Source organism: Pipra filicauda, unplaced genomic scaffold, assembly GCF_003945595.2.
Source record: "Pipra filicauda isolate LSUMZ 115617 unplaced genomic scaffold, ASM394559v2 scaffold58_size5111680_pilon, whole genome shotgun sequence".
Taxonomy (NCBI): Eukaryota; Metazoa; Chordata; class Aves; order Passeriformes; family Pipridae; genus Pipra; species Pipra filicauda.
This window is the reverse complement of record NW_024104742.1, coordinates 4,239,829-4,262,742: the sequence shown is the minus strand read 5'-3', so window position 1 is coordinate 4,262,742 and position 22,914 is coordinate 4,239,829. Positions and strand designations below refer to the sequence as shown.

Genomic DNA, 22,914 nt, shown 5'->3' with positions numbered 1-22,914 from the left:
CTGCTGGGAAGCCCTTACCCTTTTGAGGGAGCTCCATTTGCCACTGTCAGTATATTGGGCTTGCTCAGTGCTTTGAATGAACATACCCTAAGATGTGACTGACAAAGGGCTACCTGCTCCTATGGCCAAGGGCATATCTCTCAGCCTCTGGATTTTCGGGACCCCAAGGTGCCTAGGCACAGCTCTGTGAGTGTCAGGCTGCTTGACAGGAGAAGCAGCAGCAGCAGAAGGAGGTGGGAGACAGTTGATCTGTCCCTCCAGCCCTCCTGGGACTGCCTGCACTAGGTCACAGCCATGTTGGAATAGTGTAGTCCATGGTCAGGTGTCTCGTAAGGCCATTCAGTTTTGAAGAGGAACAGCTCAGTGTGTCTGAAACTCCTGCTGTCCACAGGGATCTTAGCTGAATGCCCCAGCAGGGGCGGCACCCAACCCCCACTAGGGCTCCTTTTGGAAACTTTTTCCCTTTTTCTGGTAAGCCTGGCTGCTTCCCAAAAGGTACATTAATAGTAAACAGAGAGACCAAAGAGTTACGGAGACCTCAGGGATTTTATGTATCTCCGTATTGCTCAATCCTCCAGCTCTCTCTGTAGAGGAATTTTCTCTCTCAGGCTGTACAAAAGGTTGCACTTAAAACTTGTCCTGTACTTTGATCTGGAAACCTAAAGGCAAAAGCTGTATTTGCCTTCTAGCATCTCCTCAAGCACTTGTAGACTCCCACCAGTGTTACCTCCATTTGATGTCCTGCCTTTTCCATTGTTGGAAATGCTCTGTGCCTTCCCAGAGAAAACCAAGGTGCTGGCAGAGCAATATTCTCCTGGAGTATGTGTCAGAATGAATGCTTTATGGGAGTGATCTGCAGTTTTTCTCTTGTGGGGAAAAATACAGAGCAGGTCTCCCCCCTCTCTATGTGCTGCTCATGTGGGGAAGGACTCTAAGAAATGACAGCTGCAGTAGTAAAACCAAGCATCTGAAGATAACGGCATAGTCAGAGGCACTTCCAAGGAACTGAGCTCTTGGACAAAAAACTGGGCATTTTTTAATGAAGAAACAAACTGAACTGCAAGAACCACCACAAACACATGCAAGGAAAGCACCCCAAAACTGCAGTAAGCTTGAAAGACCTCAATGAGAGCCCACCAGAGAGCAAGGGCTTTTCAAGCTCTTACACAGTGATGAATTTACCAATGCTGAGATCCCCAAGCTGTCAGAGCAGCGTGTTGGGGCTGTATAACAATGAGCTTATGCTAAAATCAGATGTGAAAGGAAAATCAAATATCAAAGTAGAACAAAACAGGACAGTGAATGAAAGGTTGGGTCACTCCCTGCTTGGTCCTGCATTACAACAGGGCCTGGGATCAGCTCCCCAGGTGGGGAGGGGCTGAGCCTCTGCCAGCTGCATCCTTTGTTTGCGCTGGATGTGGTGCCCTGGCACCCAGTGTGCTCCCATAAATATGTATGACCACAAAGCCAAGTCCCCCTACGGTCTCTGCCCTAAACAGCTGGAAGAGGAGCTTTAGAAGCTGTTTGATGGGGAAATGCAGATCTTTAGACCTGTCAAAACACAGCATGCAGCCTGCATTAGTTGCTGGCAAAAGCTCAGGACTAAGACCCCACAAACTCAGTGTTGTCTCTGCTGCTGCCACTGGCCTGGGGGGAGTCACTGTCCTGCAAACCCCACATGAAAAATCAGAGATAAAATATGAGTCCTTTGCCAAAACTATTGGAGATCTCCTGGAGGTAAATGAGATGTCACCACTGTGGCCCAAGACCTGTATCTTTGAGTTGATAAAGTCCCCAGTGTAGGCAGGATTACACAGGAATGCTCATTTTTAAGGCGATGCTCTACTGAGCATCTCTGGCTTAAAAACACTAAAGCAATGGCACTCTTAACCAAAAGAGCTGAAGAAACAAAAAGCACTGGGGCAATAGGTTGGATATTAGGAAAAGGTTCTTCACCTGGAGGGTGATTGGGCACTGGAACAGGCTCCCCAGGGAAGTGGTCATGACACCAAGCCTGCCAGAGTTCAGGAAGTGTTTGGACAACACTCTCAGGCACATGGTGGGATTCTCAGGGCTTGTGGGTCTCTTCTGACTCAGGGTATATTGTATGCTTCTACAACAGGGAATTACTGCCTTTTTGGACAGGTTTATGTTTCACACCCCATGAAGATAATCTGGTTTGGGGACCTGGCTGGCTGCTTTGTGACTTTTTGCTTCAGGAAAGTATTTGATGTGGTTTGAAACTGCAGGTGTGATTAGAGGGGCCAACTCCTACCAAGTGCCTACACAGCCAGACTTTTTTCTGTCATTTTTTTCACCTTATTGTTGTTGTCGTCCAATCACCAAAGTACTTTGCATGGAGGTGTGAGAAGTCTCAGTGCTTCCTGGCTCATTGCATGGTGGCAGGAGAGATGGTGGGTTTGGCATGTTTGGTTCCCTCAGAGGCTCTGGGAGCTGGTGCAGCAGAGGGAGGCCGCTTTTCTGGGGAGTGCTCCCTGATGAAAGGGCCATTCCCATCTCTGCTGGGCAGAGGACATGGACACAGCTGTGAATCAGCAGTCAGACTTTATCTGACCTTTTATCTGTCTGACCTGCCCTCCCTACAAGATTGAACACAAAATGTCACACAGTTCCCTTCTATCAAGCCCACAGGCAAAGGTTTATCTAAATTACACGTGTCTGTGTGTCTTGAGTCATGCAGCCAATTTTCCATCAGTGGCTCTCTAAGCACTACATGTCCCTTGATCCACCACAATGGGTATCCAGCCAGGATTACAAAGCATGCAGATCCAAAAGTGACATTAGCCTGAAGCAATAAATAAACTGTTTCCAAACTACCTGTCTTGTTAGCAGCAAGACTTGCTCAGCTCTGCTCCCGTGAATGGCCTCATTTCATCTTCCAAATCCCAAGATGTGCACATTGAAAGGATCCCACATCCCCAGCTTGCTGCATGTGGAAATTATATTAACAGCAACTACACTCCTCAGCACAGAGCAATTAAAGGATCAGGTTAAATAACAACTAGTCTTTGTATCCAAGCCCAGAGCATGTGCTAAACAAATTTGTGCTTGTGGTCTACATCACTGATCAGTAAGTGGCTGTGGCAGTGGCAGGGATATGGTCAGGAGCTGGGGCTGGGGGGCTGCAACTTACCCCAGCCCCAGGGGATGCAGACATGAGTCCAAGTCACAACTTCATAGTTCTTCATTATTCTGCAAATAATCTCCCTGATACACAGACTCATGACATTTCTTTGCAAATTTGTTTGAATTTGCATCCAAATAATTTATATGAACGAGTCACTGCCTAATAAGAGATTTAAAAAATGGAAAAAGCATTAAATGAAAAACGTGAAAGTTTTCCCCTTTGCTTATCAAAATAATTAAAGATTACAGCTACCTTTTATATTAATTTATTAGAAAAAAGATACAGTTTAATGTGCAAATATATACACCAAACATTACAATGAAACATGAGGAAGGCGAGCCCCTTCCCTCTAGCAATGACTAACTCCTTCATAACAGAGATGACTGTTTAATGCTTCCCCACAGATTTACAAATACAAAAAATGTATAATGCTTCATTTGCACAAGACAAAAGTCTATTTTTATTTGAAAAAAAATAATTCTGGCTTTGACATGGCAAAAGTCTGCTATTTTGGTGGCTTTTGTTTTTTTTTTTTTTAAACCTGAGCAAGTTTTGCAGAACAGGGGGACAAAGGGAAGGCATTGCCCTGTGCTTCGTTCGCATCACAGCATCTGATGGTCTTTGAATTACTAAACCACTGAATCACTTCAAGTGAATGCAACTCCAAAATCTACATCTATGATGTAGTTAGTGACATGGAAGAAAGCGGGCACTACCATTGGCAAAAGTGAGCTGGCCAAAAATACCTGGCTCCAGTTAAATGGCTGTTGACATTTCTCAGGTTCATATCTGTCAGCAAGGACATTAATGCTGCCTCCTGTAATAAAGGAATCATAAATGTAAAATGCAGTTTAGTCCAAAAAGCAAATGAGTTGTGGATCCTGCTATGCCTTGCTCATATGTGTGGTCATTGAAGGAGTGCAGAGTGAGGCCATATTAAACCCATCAGTGGGGGAAACCAGATGAGGGCCTTAACAACAACCACAAGACTCAAAGCCTTGAGCTTAGTTATTTTCCACATCATCCTGCAACCAAGCTTCATCTGGCAACTCCACAGGGTGACATTTCCAATTAAACAAAAACTATTCTGCTCATTTAGAGCTTCTCTCCATTTTAAACGAGAAGGCCCAGCAGTGCTGGAGAAGGCACTACAAGTCCTGAGCTGGGCAATGCCAGTTCCCCCAGAAGACAAGAGTTTCCTAAGGGACCACTGGCCACCCCATGCTCATTTAGGTGCAGAGCCTCTCTCTGCATCAGCTCTCATGACACTTTTGAAAAAAATACATACAAATAACAGATCCATGGCAAAAAGAAGACACCACCAGGAGTGTGCCTGGCTGGCCCCAGAGCCGCAGTGAACCGAGGGCTCTGGCCTGGGCTATGCTTTCACACACCACACTGTCAAAAGCTGACTGAGTTTTCAGGTTTTCCTTCCTCTTTGGCCAAGAGATAGGGATTTAAGAACAGACTTAACTAAACAATGGCTCCTTTTTGCTCTGTAACACCCCTCCTCTCCCACCGGTTGGTTCTGTGGGTACTGGCCCACAGGTTTGTCATCGTGTATTAGAGCAAGGGCTGTTGTGGCTCCATTCACACCCAGATCCTTAGGGATAGGGTGGCCTCAGCAGATTTGGCCTTTGTCATCTTCCTACCATCCTCCTCCTCTTTACCCTCTTTGAAGTATTGTGGAATTTGACCAAAACAATAGAAAAAAAAAGCCTTGGGGGAAGACTGCTCTGCTTTTGGATTTTTGTTGGATATTTTTAATTTCTCCTGTTTCATGTGTTGTACTGGCACAAGACTGCATGTCACAGATCCTGGAGTAGAGGGTAAAAACAGACCTTACATGAAAATTTGAATAAACCCTCCAACTTAGCTTCTAATTAAAAAGAGAAAGTTAGAAACCAGTGAGCAGCGTTTGATCAAGATAAGAGGGCGGTGGGGGCAAGCAGGGGACACAGGAAGTTGAAAGGGGCCATTCTGATCTAAGGACTGTCCTTGCCAAGGTATATGCTTATGTCCTTTTAGGGGAATAAAAATATCGAGAGAGCTCTTTTTTCTTTCTGTTAGCCAGGTTTGTTGAAATTTAAATATTTTTACAATAAACTAGAATAACAAGTGAGTCAGTTGTCTCCAATAACTCAGTGTTTTTCCTCTTCAGAAAATTTTCTGACAGCATGAAAAGAAACACTCCAGTCAAACACGATCTGATCTGTACGCGATGCTGATCCGCATCAGAGGCTGCCCTGACATCACTCCACAATCCAGGATCTGCAGTAGCAGAACACAACTTTACCTGCCCTCTGTGGAGATTTTCTGTCCCTAACGTAAGACACTGGTCTTTTAACCCCTTCAGTACGTCATCATACACCAAGAGCTTTCAGTGATGCGTTATTTGTACACCTTGAAGGAAAGGCAATTCTTTTGAGCAGAAAGTCAAAGGTCTCAGTATCTGTGGCCCTTCTATGCTCCCCTCTCTCTGACAGCTCTGTGGAGGTGCAGATCTCCACTGCCCCTGCTGCAATACCACTCCCAGGGCATGGTTGCTCACAGCTCTGCTAAATCAGTTTGAGGACAAACCCCTGGGTTTTAACAAACTGAATTTCACACCAGACAGACAAGATGTATGCAGAAAAGTTGGAATTATTTTCAAAATTTTTGTGAACATCAACTTTCACTTTAGAGCTTCGGTGAGGGGGCGAGGAGGAGCAGAGCATGGGGGAACAGCAAGTCAGCTATCTGTAGGATTAACCCCTGTTTTCCAAGCAGCTCTGGTCTGGGACACTTGGTGCCTGCAGGCCTGGGTGCCCAGTTTGCCCCACAGTCAATAAAGGTGCTGGCGAACCTTTTTCTTGCAGGGCAAGCTAATGAGAGCCTGGTCACCACAGATCCCCAGGGTTTGGGCTAAAGAAGCAGTAAGACTTGCAAGCCCTTCAGCTCTCTTGAGGTAGGAGGAAAACTGTGTTTCTGTTGGCTATGCTGCCTCTCCCACAGGATGTGAGACTGGGCCACATCTCAGCCTCTCAGAGTGCCCGAATGGTTGGAGCAGAGTGAGTGCAGAGGAGGAAGTTGAGTAGAAGCCTTGAAATGCCAGTGGTTTCTGCAATGACATTTCTACAACCTCTGTTTGGTAAATCAGCATTTTTGGGATGTCAGGTTACAGTAATGCAATGTGGTAACAACAGGCACACAAAGGGAGGGCAGTGACTTGGCACTGTCAGAGAAGAAATCTTTGTAAGGGTCCTGTCTGTCTGTCCATGTCGACAGGATCAGACCTCTTATGGCTACTGGGACTTACCTACAGGAGCAAAGCCTGCGAGACCAAATCCAGAGCGGGTCACTCAACGTCACTGCCTACTTCCATGAGTCAGGTGGCTGTGTGCCACTTTAAAATAAAAGACTGCAGCCAAGCGTTTAAAGTTAAATATCTTATAAACTATACACATATGTGATCCTGAGATAGTGCCTGTGACAAGTCCCAAGGTAGATAAGCTTCCTGAACCCAGAGGTCCTCACGCCGCGTGAGCGCATTGTTGTTCTGTTTTGGCAGGCTCCCGGCCTCTCTCGGAGCGCGCTGCACTTCCTAACGCTCTTTTTTTTTTGGGGTGGGTCTAGTGAAACAATCAGATTGACGACTGCTACCAGCAACTCCAATGGCATTTCTTCTGCTGTTCAGATGAAAGCATTCTTGATCCTTTGCCAGTTCTCTCAAGACTTGCAGAAACAGGCTCACAGCTTCCCTTTCTATTTTTTGGCCAGCCAAGGGCTGTGTGGCTGCAGCCTCCTGCTAGAAGAGCAGCTGTGCTGTGCCGTGCTGAAGACACTTCTCAAGATAGGGGAGAAAACATCAGTAGGAATCAGACAGAAAGGCGACAAGTATGAGCCACAAAGGAGAGAAGAAGCTTAATGTCTGTCGTCCAGAGGGTCAAAGACCATGCGTTCCAGTCGCATGGGCACATAGTCCTGTTTTGAGTTGACAGCATCAGCTCACAGTCAGACCTTTTAAACCCAGGGGAAAAAATATTTTTCAAAATTCTCTTTGCTTAAGCACTATATATTCAAAAAGTTCTTTTTATTGTTTCAGTATTTTAGCCCTTAGTTGATTAGTCACCAATACCTGTCAGATGCCTGCTGCCATAAAAGCACTCCAAGCACCAGCAGTATTTGTAGGAATATTAAAAAATAGCTTTAGCAACTAGGAATTATGCAACTGAGGGAGAAGGCAGGACGAACTAGATTAATGCAACTTGTAGTGGATTTGTTAACGTTAAGTGTATGACTCGTCGCAGAATCATGCCAGAAAATGGTACCATGTAGCTTAGTGGTAAGGGCAGTAGAAAGAGTAATGCATTACTTTAATCATCAGTGAACCACTCACTCACTCAACATACTATTTCCAGCTGAAATCAAAGGTTTCCAGTAAAAATGCCTCTACAGATTGTATCTTACAGCTCCCTCTGCCTTTGAACTCTACTGTGATAGCTGCTTCATTAACATTGTGGTTCCAGTGCAAAAAAAAAAAAATCTTTCAGATCCCAAATCTTCTTCCTTTAGACTTTTGATTGTCTTTCATCTGTCCATTCCTGCTTAGTGTTCTGTAAAGCTTGAGTTTTCTGTTCATCTACCTGGACATAGTCCACCCTCTGTTCCTCAGACAGAAAAGGTTTCTGCGGGACAGAGAAGAAAAAAACAATATATTAACTTCCAGGTTGAAAAGGGATGCTAGTGAAACTTGTCTTGATTTTCTATTTTCCCTTTCCCTCATTCCTTGATTGCTTCACTTCACCTTGAAGCTCACAGTGACATCAGCTGACAAAAGCATTGCTTTACAGCCTGCTTTAGCTATAATTATCCATCTGTTACTCTGTCACTCAGCCCAGCACAGTGAGAGAGGGAAACGTGCTGTGCTGGTTACTTCCATGCAGATAATCACTCTCTCCTCATCTGAGTGATCCTGCTGCAGGGATGAACTAACTGCATTTTAGCTACAGGGAGGGTTTAAATAAGAAAGCTTAAGAGTCTTTTGCATCTAAGAGTATTGGCTGATGGAGAAAATGATACACAGGACATAAGGTGACCCAAACTGATAACAGTTAATTTCTTTGCAGTGGTACCAACCCACCACCTGGGCAGGTTAGAAGCTCTTTGGAACAAAGAATGTATTTTCTCAGCAAAGGAAATTGAAATGGTTTTGGTGATGCAAGGATAAAGATGCACATTTTGCCATGTTACAAGAGATGGTACAGTTCTACCCCATGAATTTATCACAGGCCATAAATTTGTTACTGCAAAGAGATTTGGGAGAAAACTAGCAGGAAAGGCTTTGTGGAGACTTGATGAAAATGAAAGAGCATGCAGAGATCCTGAAGACATCAACCAGCTTGCCCACAAGCCCTCATGGCTGCACGTCCCAGCGCTGTCTCACGCACTGTGCTGAGCTCGTGCTAACAGCATCCCTGTGAGTCATACTAAGGACACCTTGTCATCACCATAATCATGCTCTTATTATATTAATCTTGAGCCTGCCACAGATGCAGTCAGCTGGAAACACGACTGCCTTCATCGTGACACTTGGGGCACCTAGCAGAATGTGACCCTGGGTCTTGATTTCCTCCCAGCAGACAAATAGACAGGAGGCTGTGGGATTTTTTCAGATGACTCGTACCTTCTGCACAGGGGATGGGGAAGCAGAATTAAAATCCAGTGCTAAGTAATCAAGGTTAGATTTCCTTGTCCATGGAAAGGCACCACTGTATGGAGATGTTGCCTGTCTGTGTTCCTGTCAGGAAAGAAGAGAAACTTTTAATGCTCTTAAAACATGATCCTAAAAGGAAGCAGGACCACAACTGTGAGATTTGCCTGATAGAATGAGAGTGAGGACAGTCAGGAGCCACCTAATTTTCTATGCCAAGTGTGCATTTGGTTATTAACCACAGCATAACACTGATAATTGTGGGATGACAAAAAGAAAGTGTGAGAGCCTTTTCCTCCTGGTAATTATGGCAAAACAAAAAAACCAGACTGATTTACATGCAATTTTATCAGGAAGGACTTGTGCTCAGCTTCTCAACCCAAGCTCCTGGAAGGCTCAAAGTTGCAGGGGTGCCCTCTTAAACATCATCATTCAGTGAATTTGAAGAAATTGTGAAAATTCTGTTCAAATCTAGCAACTGAAAATTAATCTCACGAAAACCACAGGTGACCACAAATGCATGGAAGGGTTTATTTGACCAGAGAAATCAAATGGGGAGTGTTTACAACTAGAGCTGCCCTCCTGAGCACATTTTAATCTGGTAGAGATGTGGGTTAAAATTTTAGACGGTGTTTCATGGAGGCTGTGGTCAGTTTTGCAATATATTTTTATAGACATTACTCTTGAGCTTTGGCTATGGAGCCAGATTTGTAGACATTGGCTCAGATCAAGGGATTTGAGATCCATTTGCAGCTAAAATTCAAAGGAAACCAACATTCTGGACTTTTGCAAGATATGGCTAAAGAGTAAATGAAGAAAAGGATACCACGAAGCCAGATGTTCTTCTTTCATGGGATGGGAAGTGGGGTTAGTGCCACCAGCCAAAGCAGAAGCAATAAGAGACTTTAATGGGAGTTCTGTTTCTGCACAATATTTGGTGTGTTTCTTTAGGAAGCTAACGGCTTTCTGTCATTTCCTGGGAGATTTTGCAGGGCACATTTTTAGAAGGTGAAAAGATTTAATTTCCCTTTGCCTTAATGAGTTCTCATGTAAATATGGCTGATCCCTGTGATCTCTTGGAACTGCTCAGCAACATTCGTGGGCGAACAGCTGAGTTCTGCAGAGCAGGAAAAGGGCTTCCCTTATCTCTCCGTAAATTGGTCCCAGTGTCTATGGTTTAAAACCGTTTCATCATTTAAAAAAAACCCCAGAAGGCAAAGGACAAACCTCCTCAACGTTTTTTCTTAGAAAACAAACTTCTGCATTCTCCATCAATGTGACAGAGCAGAATAAAGCAAAGGATGGCTGTGTGAAAATGAAGATTACCATATGAATGTAACTTTCTTCCTCTTCTCCGGAAACTGAATTGGCAAATATTCTTGCTGAATTAATACCGTCTCTTTCTGGTGAGATAAAGCTCATTCGATTGCTATGAAGAAAAACACAGGAGAGGTTAAGGAAGCATCTTACAGATGCTCTGAAATGAAGCCAAAGCCTGACACAGTCCATATGGTGAATAAACTCACACTAACGCTGCAGCCTTTATGGAGAGAATGTCCAAAACCACTCCTTAGTTCTAGAAATAGTGTGCTATATTGCTATGAGTGGTTTTGTTGATTTTCTTTTCTTCTGGGATTTATGAAAATTTGCTTTCTGGTATGACAGAAAGCATAAAACATTGAAGCAATTGTTCGAGCAAGGGGCACAGAAACAGCTATCATTCATTTGGGTAATAATGAGGGCAGTTACTTAGCTGTGAGGGTAGCCACATATTGGAGATTGATGTGAATTAATCAGCTGCTGGAGGTCCATGCAGAGGAACTTGTCTGGCTTTGCACACAGTGGCAACACATGCTATCTCTGCTATGGAGATGGCTGTGACTCAGCTCTTGCACATGAAATCTCTTCCACTACTGCAGAATCACTTCCACTTCCATGACTGTCAGAGGTACGCGGTGAGTAACTGACTGCAGGCGAGTGCAGTGGGGTCAGTCAGTAGGACATTAGGTGGCCACTTTGAGCAGCATGAACAGCATAATTCCTTTTGCTTCATTAGTTCCAGGCATGCTTTTTTTTTTAGCTTTGTTAGTGTAGAACATGCACACTCCCCCTGAGCTCGTTATCCTCCAGGACTCTGCACTGTGTCAGCACTGATTAACCCCAGTGTTCTGGCAGGGATGCTTGGGAGGCAGACTATTGGCTTTCCCTGGGAGGCAGTGCCAAAGGGCTTAACCAGCTTTGGACTCAATGGGCTGAGAGAGGGGTCTGAAACGGAGAAACTGTCCGTCTTATGTCTCTTTTGCCCTTCACACGACAACCTGAAGTGAGTGGAAATGCCCTGCCTGGCACCCACGTTAGCAAAACCCCACATTTCCTGGAGTGCCTGGGGTGCGCAGAGGAGGTTGGTGGGAATTCCTGGCAATCGCATGCACACTCCAGCACAGCTGCTTTCCCCTTAGTGCCAAGATCCCCCCAGCCAGCAGGCTGCAGTCCTCCCCTGCTCATGAATTCCCTGAAAATGAGTTTTCTGCTGCCCTTGGAGCCAAACAGTATCATCTGTTCATACGACCTGGGCTTTGAAATCAAAAGCATTTGTTTTACTAACAACTAATTTCCAGTGACAAAAGGCCACACCAACAGTTCAAGTCTGAATTGCTGTGTGGCAGTGCAGAATTCTACGCTCAGGCTCCAAGTCAGGTAGATCTTTATCTCATCTGGTTCTCCCTTGCTATATTAATTTTCAGGAACAAAATTGGCTCTTCCACTTAGAAAAAAAAAGAGTTTAGGCATGCAAAGCTTTTATCCAGCATAGCAGCCACACCAGAGTGCAGACCAGCTCCAGGCTGCTTAAAAGGAACCTTCAAAACAGACTGAGCATCACTGCATGAGGCTGAGTGCACTGGAGCCGCCCATCGTGAAAGGGAGCCTTGCTTTTTAGAGACAGCAAAAGCCTGGGGAACGCTGGAAGGAACCCTGGGGAATTTTTGTTTGTGGACTTTGCCAGGAAACTGTTTCTTGTGGGATGTGATAAGTTATTTTTAACTCTAATCCACAATGCTAATGCTGAAAAGATTGGAATGGCAGGTTTCTTGTTGACTTACTAAGGCACAGTCCACATCCTGGTCACGGCAGCATGCTCCCGGATTGTGGAGAGGTTCCTCAAGTCCAGAGGAGGTGGCCGTGCTGTAAGGAGATACAAAACCAATTACATTTCCAATAGCAGAGCTAATGGAAAGTACAAACTGGTTAGAAAAATGCAGTTTTATATTAACAGAAAGAAACTAACGGAGTATTTCACAGAACATAACCAAGACAGAAATCAGTAACAAATGACTGCTTTGGTCACTGCTGGAAAGCAAAGTCCCTCAATCACCTCAATAACATGTCAATAACACAGTAAATACAGTGAGAATAAGGAGAGCAAATGCCCCACGAGATCTCTGAGTTTGCCCCAAATCTGCTCTGCATACACTGCCATTGAGAGGCTGGTTCATCCTACGGGTCATAACAGGTTTTGGGCTCTGTTCTAAACAAAAAGACTTCACACATTGGGATCCAAGATCATTCCTGTCCCCAATCAATGTACACATGCCCTCCATTCTCAAAACCCTTTCAGAAAGGACATGAACTTGCTTCACTTCATGGCAGTGGTCTAAATTTCTGCCCCCACTTTACAGTAACATTTTCTATACCAATTTCTGAGTAATCCTGTGGCTCTGCAACCCAAAGAGCTTTACTGAAGGCCAGGTTTAGGCAATTTCTCCACTGCAAACCTAAACTTTGTCCCCAGTATATTCTCTAGAAGTGCAACCCAGATTTTGGAGATGCCATGAAAACCAGGAGTGGAAAATTACCGTCAGCAAAAGCATCTGCAGGAAATTCCTAATTAAACCAAACAGCTGTGCCTACCCAACAGAGATTTAACCAACAGCCCACACATCAAGTATGAGTATTTGACTGTTTGGATGCCCCATTCCTGGAAGGTCAGGGAACCGGTGAGACAGCAGTACATGTACTTCAGAGCAGCAGGTTTAGTCTGCTGTCTCTCGAAGGCTGTTTGCACTTGGAGTGGATCTGAAGCTGGAGTGTGGAGCCACCTGGGCTTTGACTGTGAAAGTAGCCACGGATGCTTTTCTTCTGCTCACAAACCACCCTGCAGGCACATCCCTGGTTACAGTACTGTAAGTCACTTACACAGCATTTCAGCGCATCTTCTAGAGTGGGAACCACTTCAAAACATGCCAAGGACACTATCAAAGGAGGCCACCCGTGTCCCTGCCATCAGGACCCCTTGGCTGCCATTTGCACTTGGGTCTGGGCTTACGTTTCCTACGAGGCTTGAGGTCTCGGTTCACTGGAGGGGGCTCCACGTCCGAGGGCAGCTCAGGTAACGGGCTGGTGAGTTTTTCAGTGCTGACGACAGGGAAGGTAAAGGTGGCCGAGCCAGGGCTCATGGGGATGTAGCCGTCGGGGGAACAGTCGGAGCCGGGCGCGGAGGGAGAGGTGCTGGGGCGCATGGGCACGTAGCTGTCCTCCGCGCCGTCCGAGGCCGTCGAGTAGAGCGGGGAGAACCGGCAGGGCTTCGGAAGCAAAGGAGGAAAAGAAAGAGAAATAGGTCAATAAATGCAAAGCCAACCCCCTGCAAGCCAGGAGGTGCTTTGAGCTGGGAACGGATCTGAGCCAAGCGCAGTCCAGGAGAGCTCTGACGAGACCTTTCAGAGAGGTGCAAGATGGAAAGACAGGAGACAAACACATGAGTTCAGATGCACAGCCCAGCTTTGGAGAGGTCCACTTCTGAGCTTTGCAAGCCACTGCTGGAAACTAGAGCCAAACTTATCCGTGACTGTAGTAGGTTAAATCCTCCGACTTCAGTGAGGTTGCACCTGCCCCTCCCAGCAGTAATTCTGACCTATAAAATGAGGGAGGCTCCTTCATACAAAAAAAAAAAAAATCTGAAAGGAGAACATCTGATGAACTAGATTTTTGCGGATGTGGAAGCTGAGAGAGCAGAGACAGACTTACAAGTTGCTTCTGATCGCTGAGAATAAGCACTAGAAAATAATTTCATGCAGGCTGGTGCTGGCTGAGTGGCCAGACGGAGAGATTACAAACCTTGCAAGCTTTCAAACGGGGGAAAAATATAAGTTGCCCAACACCAGAGCTTACATTCACACAGCAAAGGATCTCCCACAGAAGACAGTATCCAGCACACTGGCTGTGTGATGTGAGATGGTGCCACACAGAACTGTGTCTGTCAAAGGCTGAGACAGGAAGCTTTGGACTGACAGAGCCCTCAATCACAGGTGCTTTGAGAGCAGGCACTTTCCCACGTCCTAAAGAAGAGATATCCCTCAAGATCATGAAGTGGTAGACTTCTTTAGACCCTTTCTTTCAAGGGATAGGCCATTTTCTCTGGTGCCTTTGGTCAACAGTTTAATTCTTGAGGCTACTGTAACCTTTTTCATAACAGACCCAGCTTCATCTGCCTTAAAAACAGGGTGCTTAGTTTTGTGGCCTACCTCTCCCTCCTCCCTCAAAAGCAGCAGCGGAGGCCACAAAGCAGCAGCAGAGAAGTTGCCCAAAGCCAAGTGCTTCTTCCATTTTTTCAATTCTTCTGCTGAACACAGGAGGGGGATGACTGAATATCAGGATGCAAAATGATTCACTCTCTGAAGTTTGCCATGTGTCAGTGTTTTAAATTTGTGCAAGCAGAGTACTTACCAAATTCAAGCTAAGCCTCTTATCTCGACTTCTTAAGGAACTGCCTTCCATGTCTGCTGCAAGGAAAAGAGAAGTGATTAAAAATGTGATAAGGCAGTGCAACCTTACAGAGATAATTCTGGAGTAAAACTCCTAAGTGAGGAAATCCAATGACACTTAAGACCAGATCCAACTCAGTAGCATTTCAAGAGTGATTACATCCATTTTAAGTATGATGAAACCAAGGAACATGTTCATGTATAATCCGGCTGTAACTTATGCTTCCTGTAACACAAGCAGTTGGGGAGAATGGCTGGTGTGGGAGCAAGGAAGCAAAAGTTTAAACCCAGAGAGCTCTAGTCGCTCTCTGTCAAAGTGGGGAAATTACATGAAAAGGGACTGTAGGGAATATTATTTCATTGTTGCTTGGAAAGTTATTTAGGAGCCTGGTATGTAAGGTGTCATGGAAGTAAGTGTTATTGTACAGAGAGTGGTGCATGGGGAAACTTAATAGGAGAAAAATTCTTTGCTTTGCCATCCAGAAGTGCTGATATGGTGCAAGTGGCTCAAGCTGATGGGGAACAAACAGCCAGAGAAACAGCTACCAGTCTCAGTGTCCTGTTTTGCAGGTGGGCCTTTGTCTTGGTGCAGGTCCATTTTATTTTTCAAGCAAAACCCAAAAGCCCTAAAATCTACCACTCAGTGCATAGAAGATCAGCAGTGGGAGATGCTTACAAACACCGCTTTTTTCTGGAAAGGGATTTTCTGTGCAGAAAATGGCTTTTCTATGGGAATGCCTTAAAACCCTGAAACCATGTTAATCCACTCTCTGCTCTTATGATGGAGATGTTGGTACTGCACTGCAACTGGGGGCATTTGTGGTGGTTATTATTTTGGCACAAGGCTCCATCAGATGCCAGGACACAGATGCTTTACATGTGTACAGCTCATCCCCCTTCATGGCACTTCCACCAGCACATACTGCCTTTACACAGGGTTAATTACATCTGTGCACCTTTTGCAGGTTGCCAAGGGCAAAAAGTGAAGGAAATGACTCAAGTGGGCTCACTGTGGGAGCTGGTGAGGAAGAGCTGCTTTCTCCTTGTTTCTTTTTCTGATCTTTCTTGTTAAACACATTTTAATTCAGAGTTTAACCTTTCGAATAGTTTCAGCTTCACTTAGGGCAAGAAAAAGTGGCAGCACTTATTAATTCATTGCTGCCCCCGTCAGGCAGAGATAACCCTGCAGCACTGCGGCACAACATGACATTTGGCCACTTAATCCTCTTAAAACATTTTGGTGTAAATTGGGTTGGAGGAACATGAATGGCTCAAGTGTGCCCGTGATGTTGGAACATGTGCAGAAGCAAGAGCAGCACCTTTCAGGGAGCAACAAAATGTAGCTGATAATCAAGAATAGCAATTCCACTGATGGGTGTTTCTCCAGAAACCTTCCAAGAATTGTTTGTACACTGATAAACAGGCTGGACAGAGATCTCCTTGCTTTAGCTTCTGAGCTTTAAGAGCAAGATCTAACAGCCCCAAATATTGTCTGGTCATTTAAACTGCAGGAGCCTAAAGGATGCTTGTCCTTAAAAATTATGTTTTATTCCTCATCAGAACTGAAGGTTTCCATATCTCTGCAGTATACTTGATGATTTCCAGCCGGGTATCCCAGCTGCCTTTCTCTGTTCTGTGGCTCTACATAATAAAGTTTTCTCATTCTGCCTTTACTGGTTTCTGATACCATGGTGTTCCGGGTTTTTGACTTATTTTTGTTTGTTATTATGGTGTTTCAGGAACAAGTGGAAAAGCCAGCTCAGCTCAGAGTAGAGTCTGCTTTGCAGCCGAGCATCACCCTATAGCAGCAGGTTTTCAGACTACTCTGCCTGAAGTGCAAGGACAGAGTGGGATTTGTTCAAGGACACACAGAGTCCCTGGTTCAATTGGGATTACATCCCATCCCCAGCGTCTCCCTGACTTCCTGGTCTTTACTCTAAGCTGCAAAAAGACATGCTGCTCTTGTGGAATGGGCTGGATGTAGAGAAGCAGCACAGCTCCGAAAGAATTTCCTATGTGCAAGCCCACACTTTGACCTGCATAAACAGATTTTGGCATTGCCTGATTCAGTGGTTGACTTTTCATTTTGGTGGTTTTTACTACTTTCCCTTTTGGAGAGGGAGGGGGCATGGAAAACTAGCAAGTCATGAGGTACCCTGAAGGGATGACAGCAAAATTGCTGCCCATTTGTACACACACTGAGGGTCTTCTACAGAGCAGGAGCTGAACATGAGGGACAGGCCTGAATCCTGCTTGCTAATTCATTTGAAAGAAGGATTTTGTGTTGCCTTGGGTGGTGTATGATTCCACAGAGGGGAGGACAGAAAGGCACAACTGGAAGTCAGCACCCACTCTGTGGTCTATCCCTCACATTGGTCCTTTTTGCCAGCTCTCAGCAGTGCACTCACCTTTCCAGTTCCTCATGTTGTCTAAGCTGGACAGAGAGATCCTCCTGGGCACCAGAGCGACCTGAGCCCTGCCGATCCCTGCGTGCCCGTTCTGGAGGGCCCCGCCGCCCACCTCCTCCCCTCTCCTGTCCGAGAAGTGGGTTGGTTTGGGGGGCCGTGGTGGAGGCGTGTTGGACAGGATGTCCAGCTGGGTTACACCGTAGGGCAGCGCGTTTTGGCTCTTGTCCATCTGAAAGGTTGGTGTCAGCGGCGTCCCCAGCAGGGGAGAAGAGGAGGAAAAGTCACTGGATGGCCCACTAATGTCTATGTTCCTGGACATGGTGCTGGGATTTGCCAGTGGGGCCCCGTCCTGGTGCACAGTGCCAGCACTGGTTGGCTGTACAAGGTACAAGGAGGGCTGGGACTGCAAGGAGTCAACAAAAACATCGTCCGATGAAGTTTGCTCCAGAGATCTGTCTGAATTTGACCAGCTGTCACACCTGCAAGAGGCAGAGGTCAGGAACTGAGCTTTCCTTTTCTCCTGGTTGCAAGAACACAGCAAACAAAAAACCCAACCCCACAGTTGAGGACAAAATCTGTCCCTTCCCTGTGACTGTGGAGGGTCCCCCCTGAGCTGGACTGGGGGATGGGACACTTTGTGGAGCACCTTGGGCAGCAACAGCTGTCTGGAGGGAGGCTGTGTGTGAGGTCCCCAGCCACCCACCCTGGAAAGGGACAGGACCAACATATGACGCTCAACCGCTAATCTGCGCTATGAAAAGCACCCTCCAAATTGGATTAGGCTGGTGGGCCCCTGCAGTGCCCGGGAGCCTACCCTGAGTGGCAGGGCTCCGGGAGCACTGTGCCCCAATTTCATCACTGGGCAGGCTGAGGGTGGCTCCAGCCTGACGCATCCAGCAGACCCCAGACTTACCTGTTGTGGCTGAGCTTGCCCGACTCGCAGTTGGAGAGGAAGAGGTAGTCGGGGAGGAAGACTGACCCTGACTCGCTGGGGGTCTCCTCCGTGGCGGACGCGTCGGCAGCAGCGGTGTCGACCGAGAAGGAGGGGTCGGCGATGCGGGAGGTGTGGGTGGAGGCGGCTGGTGATGGCTGCGGGGACGAGGTGGTGTGGGACAGGCTCTCCACGGAACCTGCAACGGGAACGGATGGCCCCGGCTGAGGAACGGCTCTGACTCGCCCTGGCCCACTGCCTCTTCTGGCTGCCACCACCCTGCTTTTACACCAGGGGTGTTTTACCCCAGAGGGGCGGTGAGTCAAGGTAAAAACTGGTTCTGGGGACAGGGGAGCCCAATTTTGCAGCTCCCCCTGCCCAGGCTGTCAAATTGAAGGGCTGCAGAAGGTACAGACCCTCTTCCTCTGGGGTCCCGCACTCCTGCAGGGCTGTGGCATCCCTCCTGCAGCCAGCAATGAAGACAGCCTCTGCTGAAGAGAGAGCTGAGGCACAGCTGCCTGCTTTATCAAGTATTTTTTGAGTATCTAATGCAAATAATTAATTATTCATCTCCAACACTTCAAATTAATGGTGACAAGGAAAGGGATTGACTTCCTCCCACTTTCTAGATCTCAGTGGACAAAACGGAGCTTTGCAGCTCATGGAGTAGCCAGACAAGCTCTGAACTTGCCTGCAAACTCCTTATGCCTCTCTGGGCTGGACATCAAAGCCACAAAAGCTGTAGTATAGCTGTTTCTGCCCAGCTGGAGGCTTCTTGGCTCTGCTGAGAAAAGTAACACTATTTTTCTGGAGGCCACAAGACACAAGGGAGCCTGTTCTCAGTGACACCTTCCCTGGCCATAACACTCCAGTCACCCTGGCACAGAGCAGGGTGACAGTAGGAGAGGAACAGCTCTGGGCTGCAGCCAGCGGGGCTGGCCCAGAGCTCAGACCATCAAGACCACCCTTCACTGGCAGCATGTGGCCAAGGCACTCAGGTCCATCTGGCCTGGGAACTGCCAGGCAGCACAGCTAAGTCTGGTTCTGTTCCTCTCCCAACCTTCAGCCCTGCTAGATAGCTGGGGACATGGGGCTGGGGGGATGAAGGAGTGATGGCTGAACCACACAGAGTTAAGGCTAAACACAGCCTCTGGCCCAGCTTTTGAGGCATTTCAATGCAAAAAATTAAGTCCTTAGTGCAAGCTGGACCTCCCACCATGCAAGGAGTGGAGTGGGAAGGGTCTTTGCAGAGCAGCTCCCTAAAAGCATCTGCTCCTGGCAGGAATCAAAAATGGCAGCACTAAGAGCACAAGTCCTCAGCTAGAGAGTATGATTTTTCTAATGGAATTTCAGGTTGCTGCATGGCAGTTCCCTCACCAGGGCTGTGCAGGGACCAGGCAGTGCTCACTGGGTGTCCCAAATTTCCCCAACACCTGCAGGGCTCGGCAGTGGGTCCCCATCTCTCTGGCTAAGGTGCAGACACTGCCTGAGTCAAAGCCTCAAAACCCGTCTTCAAAATGAAAAACCCCACAGCAAAAACAAACACAAGAAAACAGCCACTGCTGATAAAACCACGCCAAGCATAAACATGTCTCCAAAGTGTTGCAGGATGGCAGATTTCTCTAACGCCGATATCCAGAATTTGCTGGAAAAGCTGGGAACCAGCTGCATGCAGCCTGCAGGTCAGATCCTGCACTGTGTGAGGAGGTCCTGAGATGCTCCAGCAGGTCCAGCCTAGTCCTCAGCTCAACAGAGCCACAAGCCTTGGCACTGTACCAGGTTGCTCTAGTCACTTCTCAGCCCTGGGTATATGTACAAGCGGATCAGGAGGGATGGAGAGGGCTGCCAAGACTTGGGTGGTTAGACAGCAACATCACTAAACACAAACTGAACTCTCTCATGGTGCAATTCTTGGGGCTGTCATGTACAGGGGCAGCAGTTTGGCTCAATGATCCTTGTGAGTCCCTTCCAACTGAGGATATTGTATGATTGTATGAGAGCCAGAGTCTCATGCCAACCACAGCAACATTCACAGTCAGAAAAAGAATAAAAGAGCTGATCTTCCCTCCCTGCACTATCCCACACCTCATCCTTTTGAATGGGGGAGAGAGCTGCCTCTTTCCTTCCCGTCTACCAGCATGCACTCACTGCTGCTTCCTCCCATTAGCTTTGGAGGTCTGGGGCAGTGGTGGGCCTCAGGTCAGCAAAGCATATAAGCACGTGCTTAAATTCAAGCTTAAGCAAAGGATTTGCTTTAATTTTGAGCAGGTGCTTATAGCAGCAGGGTTTCAGCAGTGAGCATCTGGAAGGAATGGCTTTTACAAGGTTTCACATTTGCAAAGCAGAGCTGAGGGCTGCAGGCTTCCCATCTGAAAAATAACTTTTGTTCATCGTGCTGGCTCAGACAGTAACTCTGCTCTCCAATCTTGGACTCGGAGAGCTGTCTTGCAAGTTGACAATGATCAAATGTGCACTGGGCTGACTCCCTAGGGATCTCAGAAAAGCATGTTCACATCACCATCTGACTACATTAAAAAAAGCCCAAACCAACAACTAAAACTGCCACAGTGCATAAGAAAGAAATTAATGACATTCTGGGTTATTAACGCAGAGAACGAACAGGCCTGAACTCCATCTGGTACTCACAGGGTTTAGCCATGGATTATCCCATCAGGAAAGGCTGTGAGCTGCAGACCACATGGCAATGGTTGTGAGCAGCAGGGAGGGATGGGGACAGTACAGACCTGCCCTTTTCTAACCTTCAGGAGCTCAGGAACCTGCAGTCAGCTCCTAACAGGCTGTCCCTGCCCCTGCCAGCTCTGCTGGTAACCCAATCCTGTGCATTAGAGCTGTACCGCAACAGCAGCTGGGCAGAATAAATTATGCATGGCTACTTTTAACGGTGAGAAGGCAGAGAATAGGTTTGGTGCCTGCCCTACCCTTTGCCAGAGAGACAGCAGGAGGCTTCAGCTGCCAAAAGAACTGCTTTGGTGGGTACTAACCCAAAAAATTACTGCCCTGCCATCATGGGGAAAGTCACCATGGAGGATGCTCTGCATCATGGGGAAAGTCACCATGCAGTTTCCCCCCCTGCTACAGACCCCAGCCCACCCCTCAAGAATTGTCATGGTGCAACAGCAGTGCAGGGACATGGTGAAATGGGGGGTTCTAGGCCCCCCCAAGGCTACACAGCCATACCAAAGAGGTAAACCCACCCCTCATGGCCAGAGGCCAGAGCCTGATGTCAAACAGCAGCCTTGAGTCTGTGCAGCTGAAAAGGGATTTTCTCCTGTGGAGAGGTGAGAGTGGAGGGAGTAGACCCTGGCTCCCCTTGCTCCCAGCATGCTGCCCTGGCTGGGAGAGAAGTTCCCCAGTTTGGCTGCAGCAAGGCCCTGGGGAGTCAAACCATCCCTTGCCCATGTGCAATGTCTCTACACACTGGCAAATAAAATAAAAAATAAATAAAAATAATTAAAAAAAATAAAATAGAGACACATTTAAAGAGGCAAAGAAACCATCAGGGGAGCAGGCAGAATGGAAGAAGCTCCCAGCAATGGGTGAGGATGAGTGTGAACAACACAGCAACAAGAGGTGAGGGAGAGGTAGAAGAGCAGAAATGCTGTAATTCAACTGCCAGCAGCCAAGAGGGACCCAAGGATAACCTGTCCCTTAAACTGATCCTGCCAACATCATGGTCCATGTGCTGTGCAGGGAGGGCACCACTGGGGGAGTCTCTCCAGGGACATCCTGCTCTACTGTGGCCCTGGGTGCTGTGGGAGAGAGTAGAGCAATAGGGAAGAGATGGAGATCAACCGGGATCTTCAGGAAAGGGATGCATCCAGGATGAGCAAGGTGTTTATAGAAGATGTTGAACTACATCTGGAACCTGCGGATGGTGTGAAGGTGAAACCCAAGATGAAATGCCCCTCTTGGGCCGAGGAGCTGCCTGCCAAGGCACAGCCTGGCACAACATTATCTTTAACAGTAAGGCTTCCTACTGAAACAGGTTAAATAACCTTCCCAGCAGTTTCTCCAGTGAAAAGCTTCTATATTGAATTGTATCAATTAGTCATGGCTTCAGCTTGCACATTGGGTAAACTGTGCCCCTGATATCCCACAGCCACCTTATTTCATCTCCTTCCTTGCCCCAACCACTTGGGCCAAGCATCCTCTTGATCCCTTGCATGGCCATGGGTCCATGGGGGTTGGAGAATGATGGCTCTACTTGGAGACTTGCCCAAAGATGAAAGCAAGATTTAAATAGAAATGGAAGGAAAACAGGGAGCAAGGCCTCTTCCTCTCTCCTTCAGCTGACTCCTCCGAAGGTGCCACCTCCCCTGTCATTTCCAGCACAGCCAGTGCCACAGTTTCTTGTGGCAGCTGAGTGTTGCAGTGTGCTGAGTGCTGCTGGCAAGTCCTTCCCGACAGCCGCCCTCCCAGGTGCTTCCTGACATCTGCCTGGATCTTGCATTTCATCTCTGTCTCTCAGCCCTGCCTCTCCTGTTGACAACAAAGTTGTCCTCACAGGAGCCACGTCTCTGGTAACTTTGCTCTGCATCTGGCTGCTAACACCCCATACTGGAGGCCTCTGGTAATGGGAAACCAGCTGTTCATCCAGCTTCCTTGCTATTGGAAGGGACTAACTGGGAATGACAGGACAGTGTTTAAAGCTGAGTCACTCTCTAAACCTGTGGCTGCATTTTGTGCACTAAACAAAGAAAGCAGCAGATTAGGTTTTGGCCTCAAAGTCACAACAAATTTTCAGAGATGTAGAGATTAAGAATGATTGATTTCACAACATATAATATTGTCTTTTAGCTTCATTTTAAAAGGCAGAACAGCTTATTAAAATTTTCTGCAATGGTTGTGTCTTTCTGCTGATGATTCGTATCAGGGACTATTATTTTTTTAACACGGTAGCATTCAAGTTAAAAAAACATATGACATTTAATAGGGCTTTTCTCTTCCAATGTTAA

The 22,914-nt window shown here is 46.9% G+C and overlaps 1 protein-coding gene across 4 annotated transcripts in view; it reads right to left on the bottom strand.

The window, feature by feature from the left end:
• Positions 1-3,397: 3,397 nt before the first annotated feature.
• The window catches only part of GAB3 (GRB2 associated binding protein 3), a 65,356-nt gene continuing 45,839 nt past the window's right edge, over positions 3,398-22,914 (bottom strand). The window contains exons 3-11 of one of the 4 annotated variants that reach the window (XR_005565970.1): positions 17,921-18,137; positions 17,008-17,486; positions 14,562-14,617; positions 13,165-13,420; positions 11,942-12,023; positions 10,167-10,269; positions 8,814-8,927; positions 6,447-7,815; positions 3,398-3,965 (exon numbers count right to left, since the gene is read on the bottom strand). Coding sequence is in view for 3 of the 4 variants with exons in the window: in XM_027716564.2 (XP_027572365.1) it covers positions 7,699-7,815; positions 8,814-8,927; positions 10,167-10,269; positions 11,942-12,023; positions 13,165-13,420; positions 14,562-14,617; positions 17,008-17,486; positions 17,921-18,137 (1,424 nt within the window). In the remaining variant the exon portion in view is untranslated. Of the gene's footprint in view, positions 7,816-8,813; positions 8,928-10,166; positions 10,270-11,941; positions 12,024-13,164; positions 13,421-14,561; positions 14,618-17,007; positions 17,487-17,920; positions 18,138-22,914 lie in introns of all 4 variants that reach the window. The other 3 variants (XM_027716564.2, XM_027716565.2, XM_027716566.2) reach the window with 3 other exon arrangements.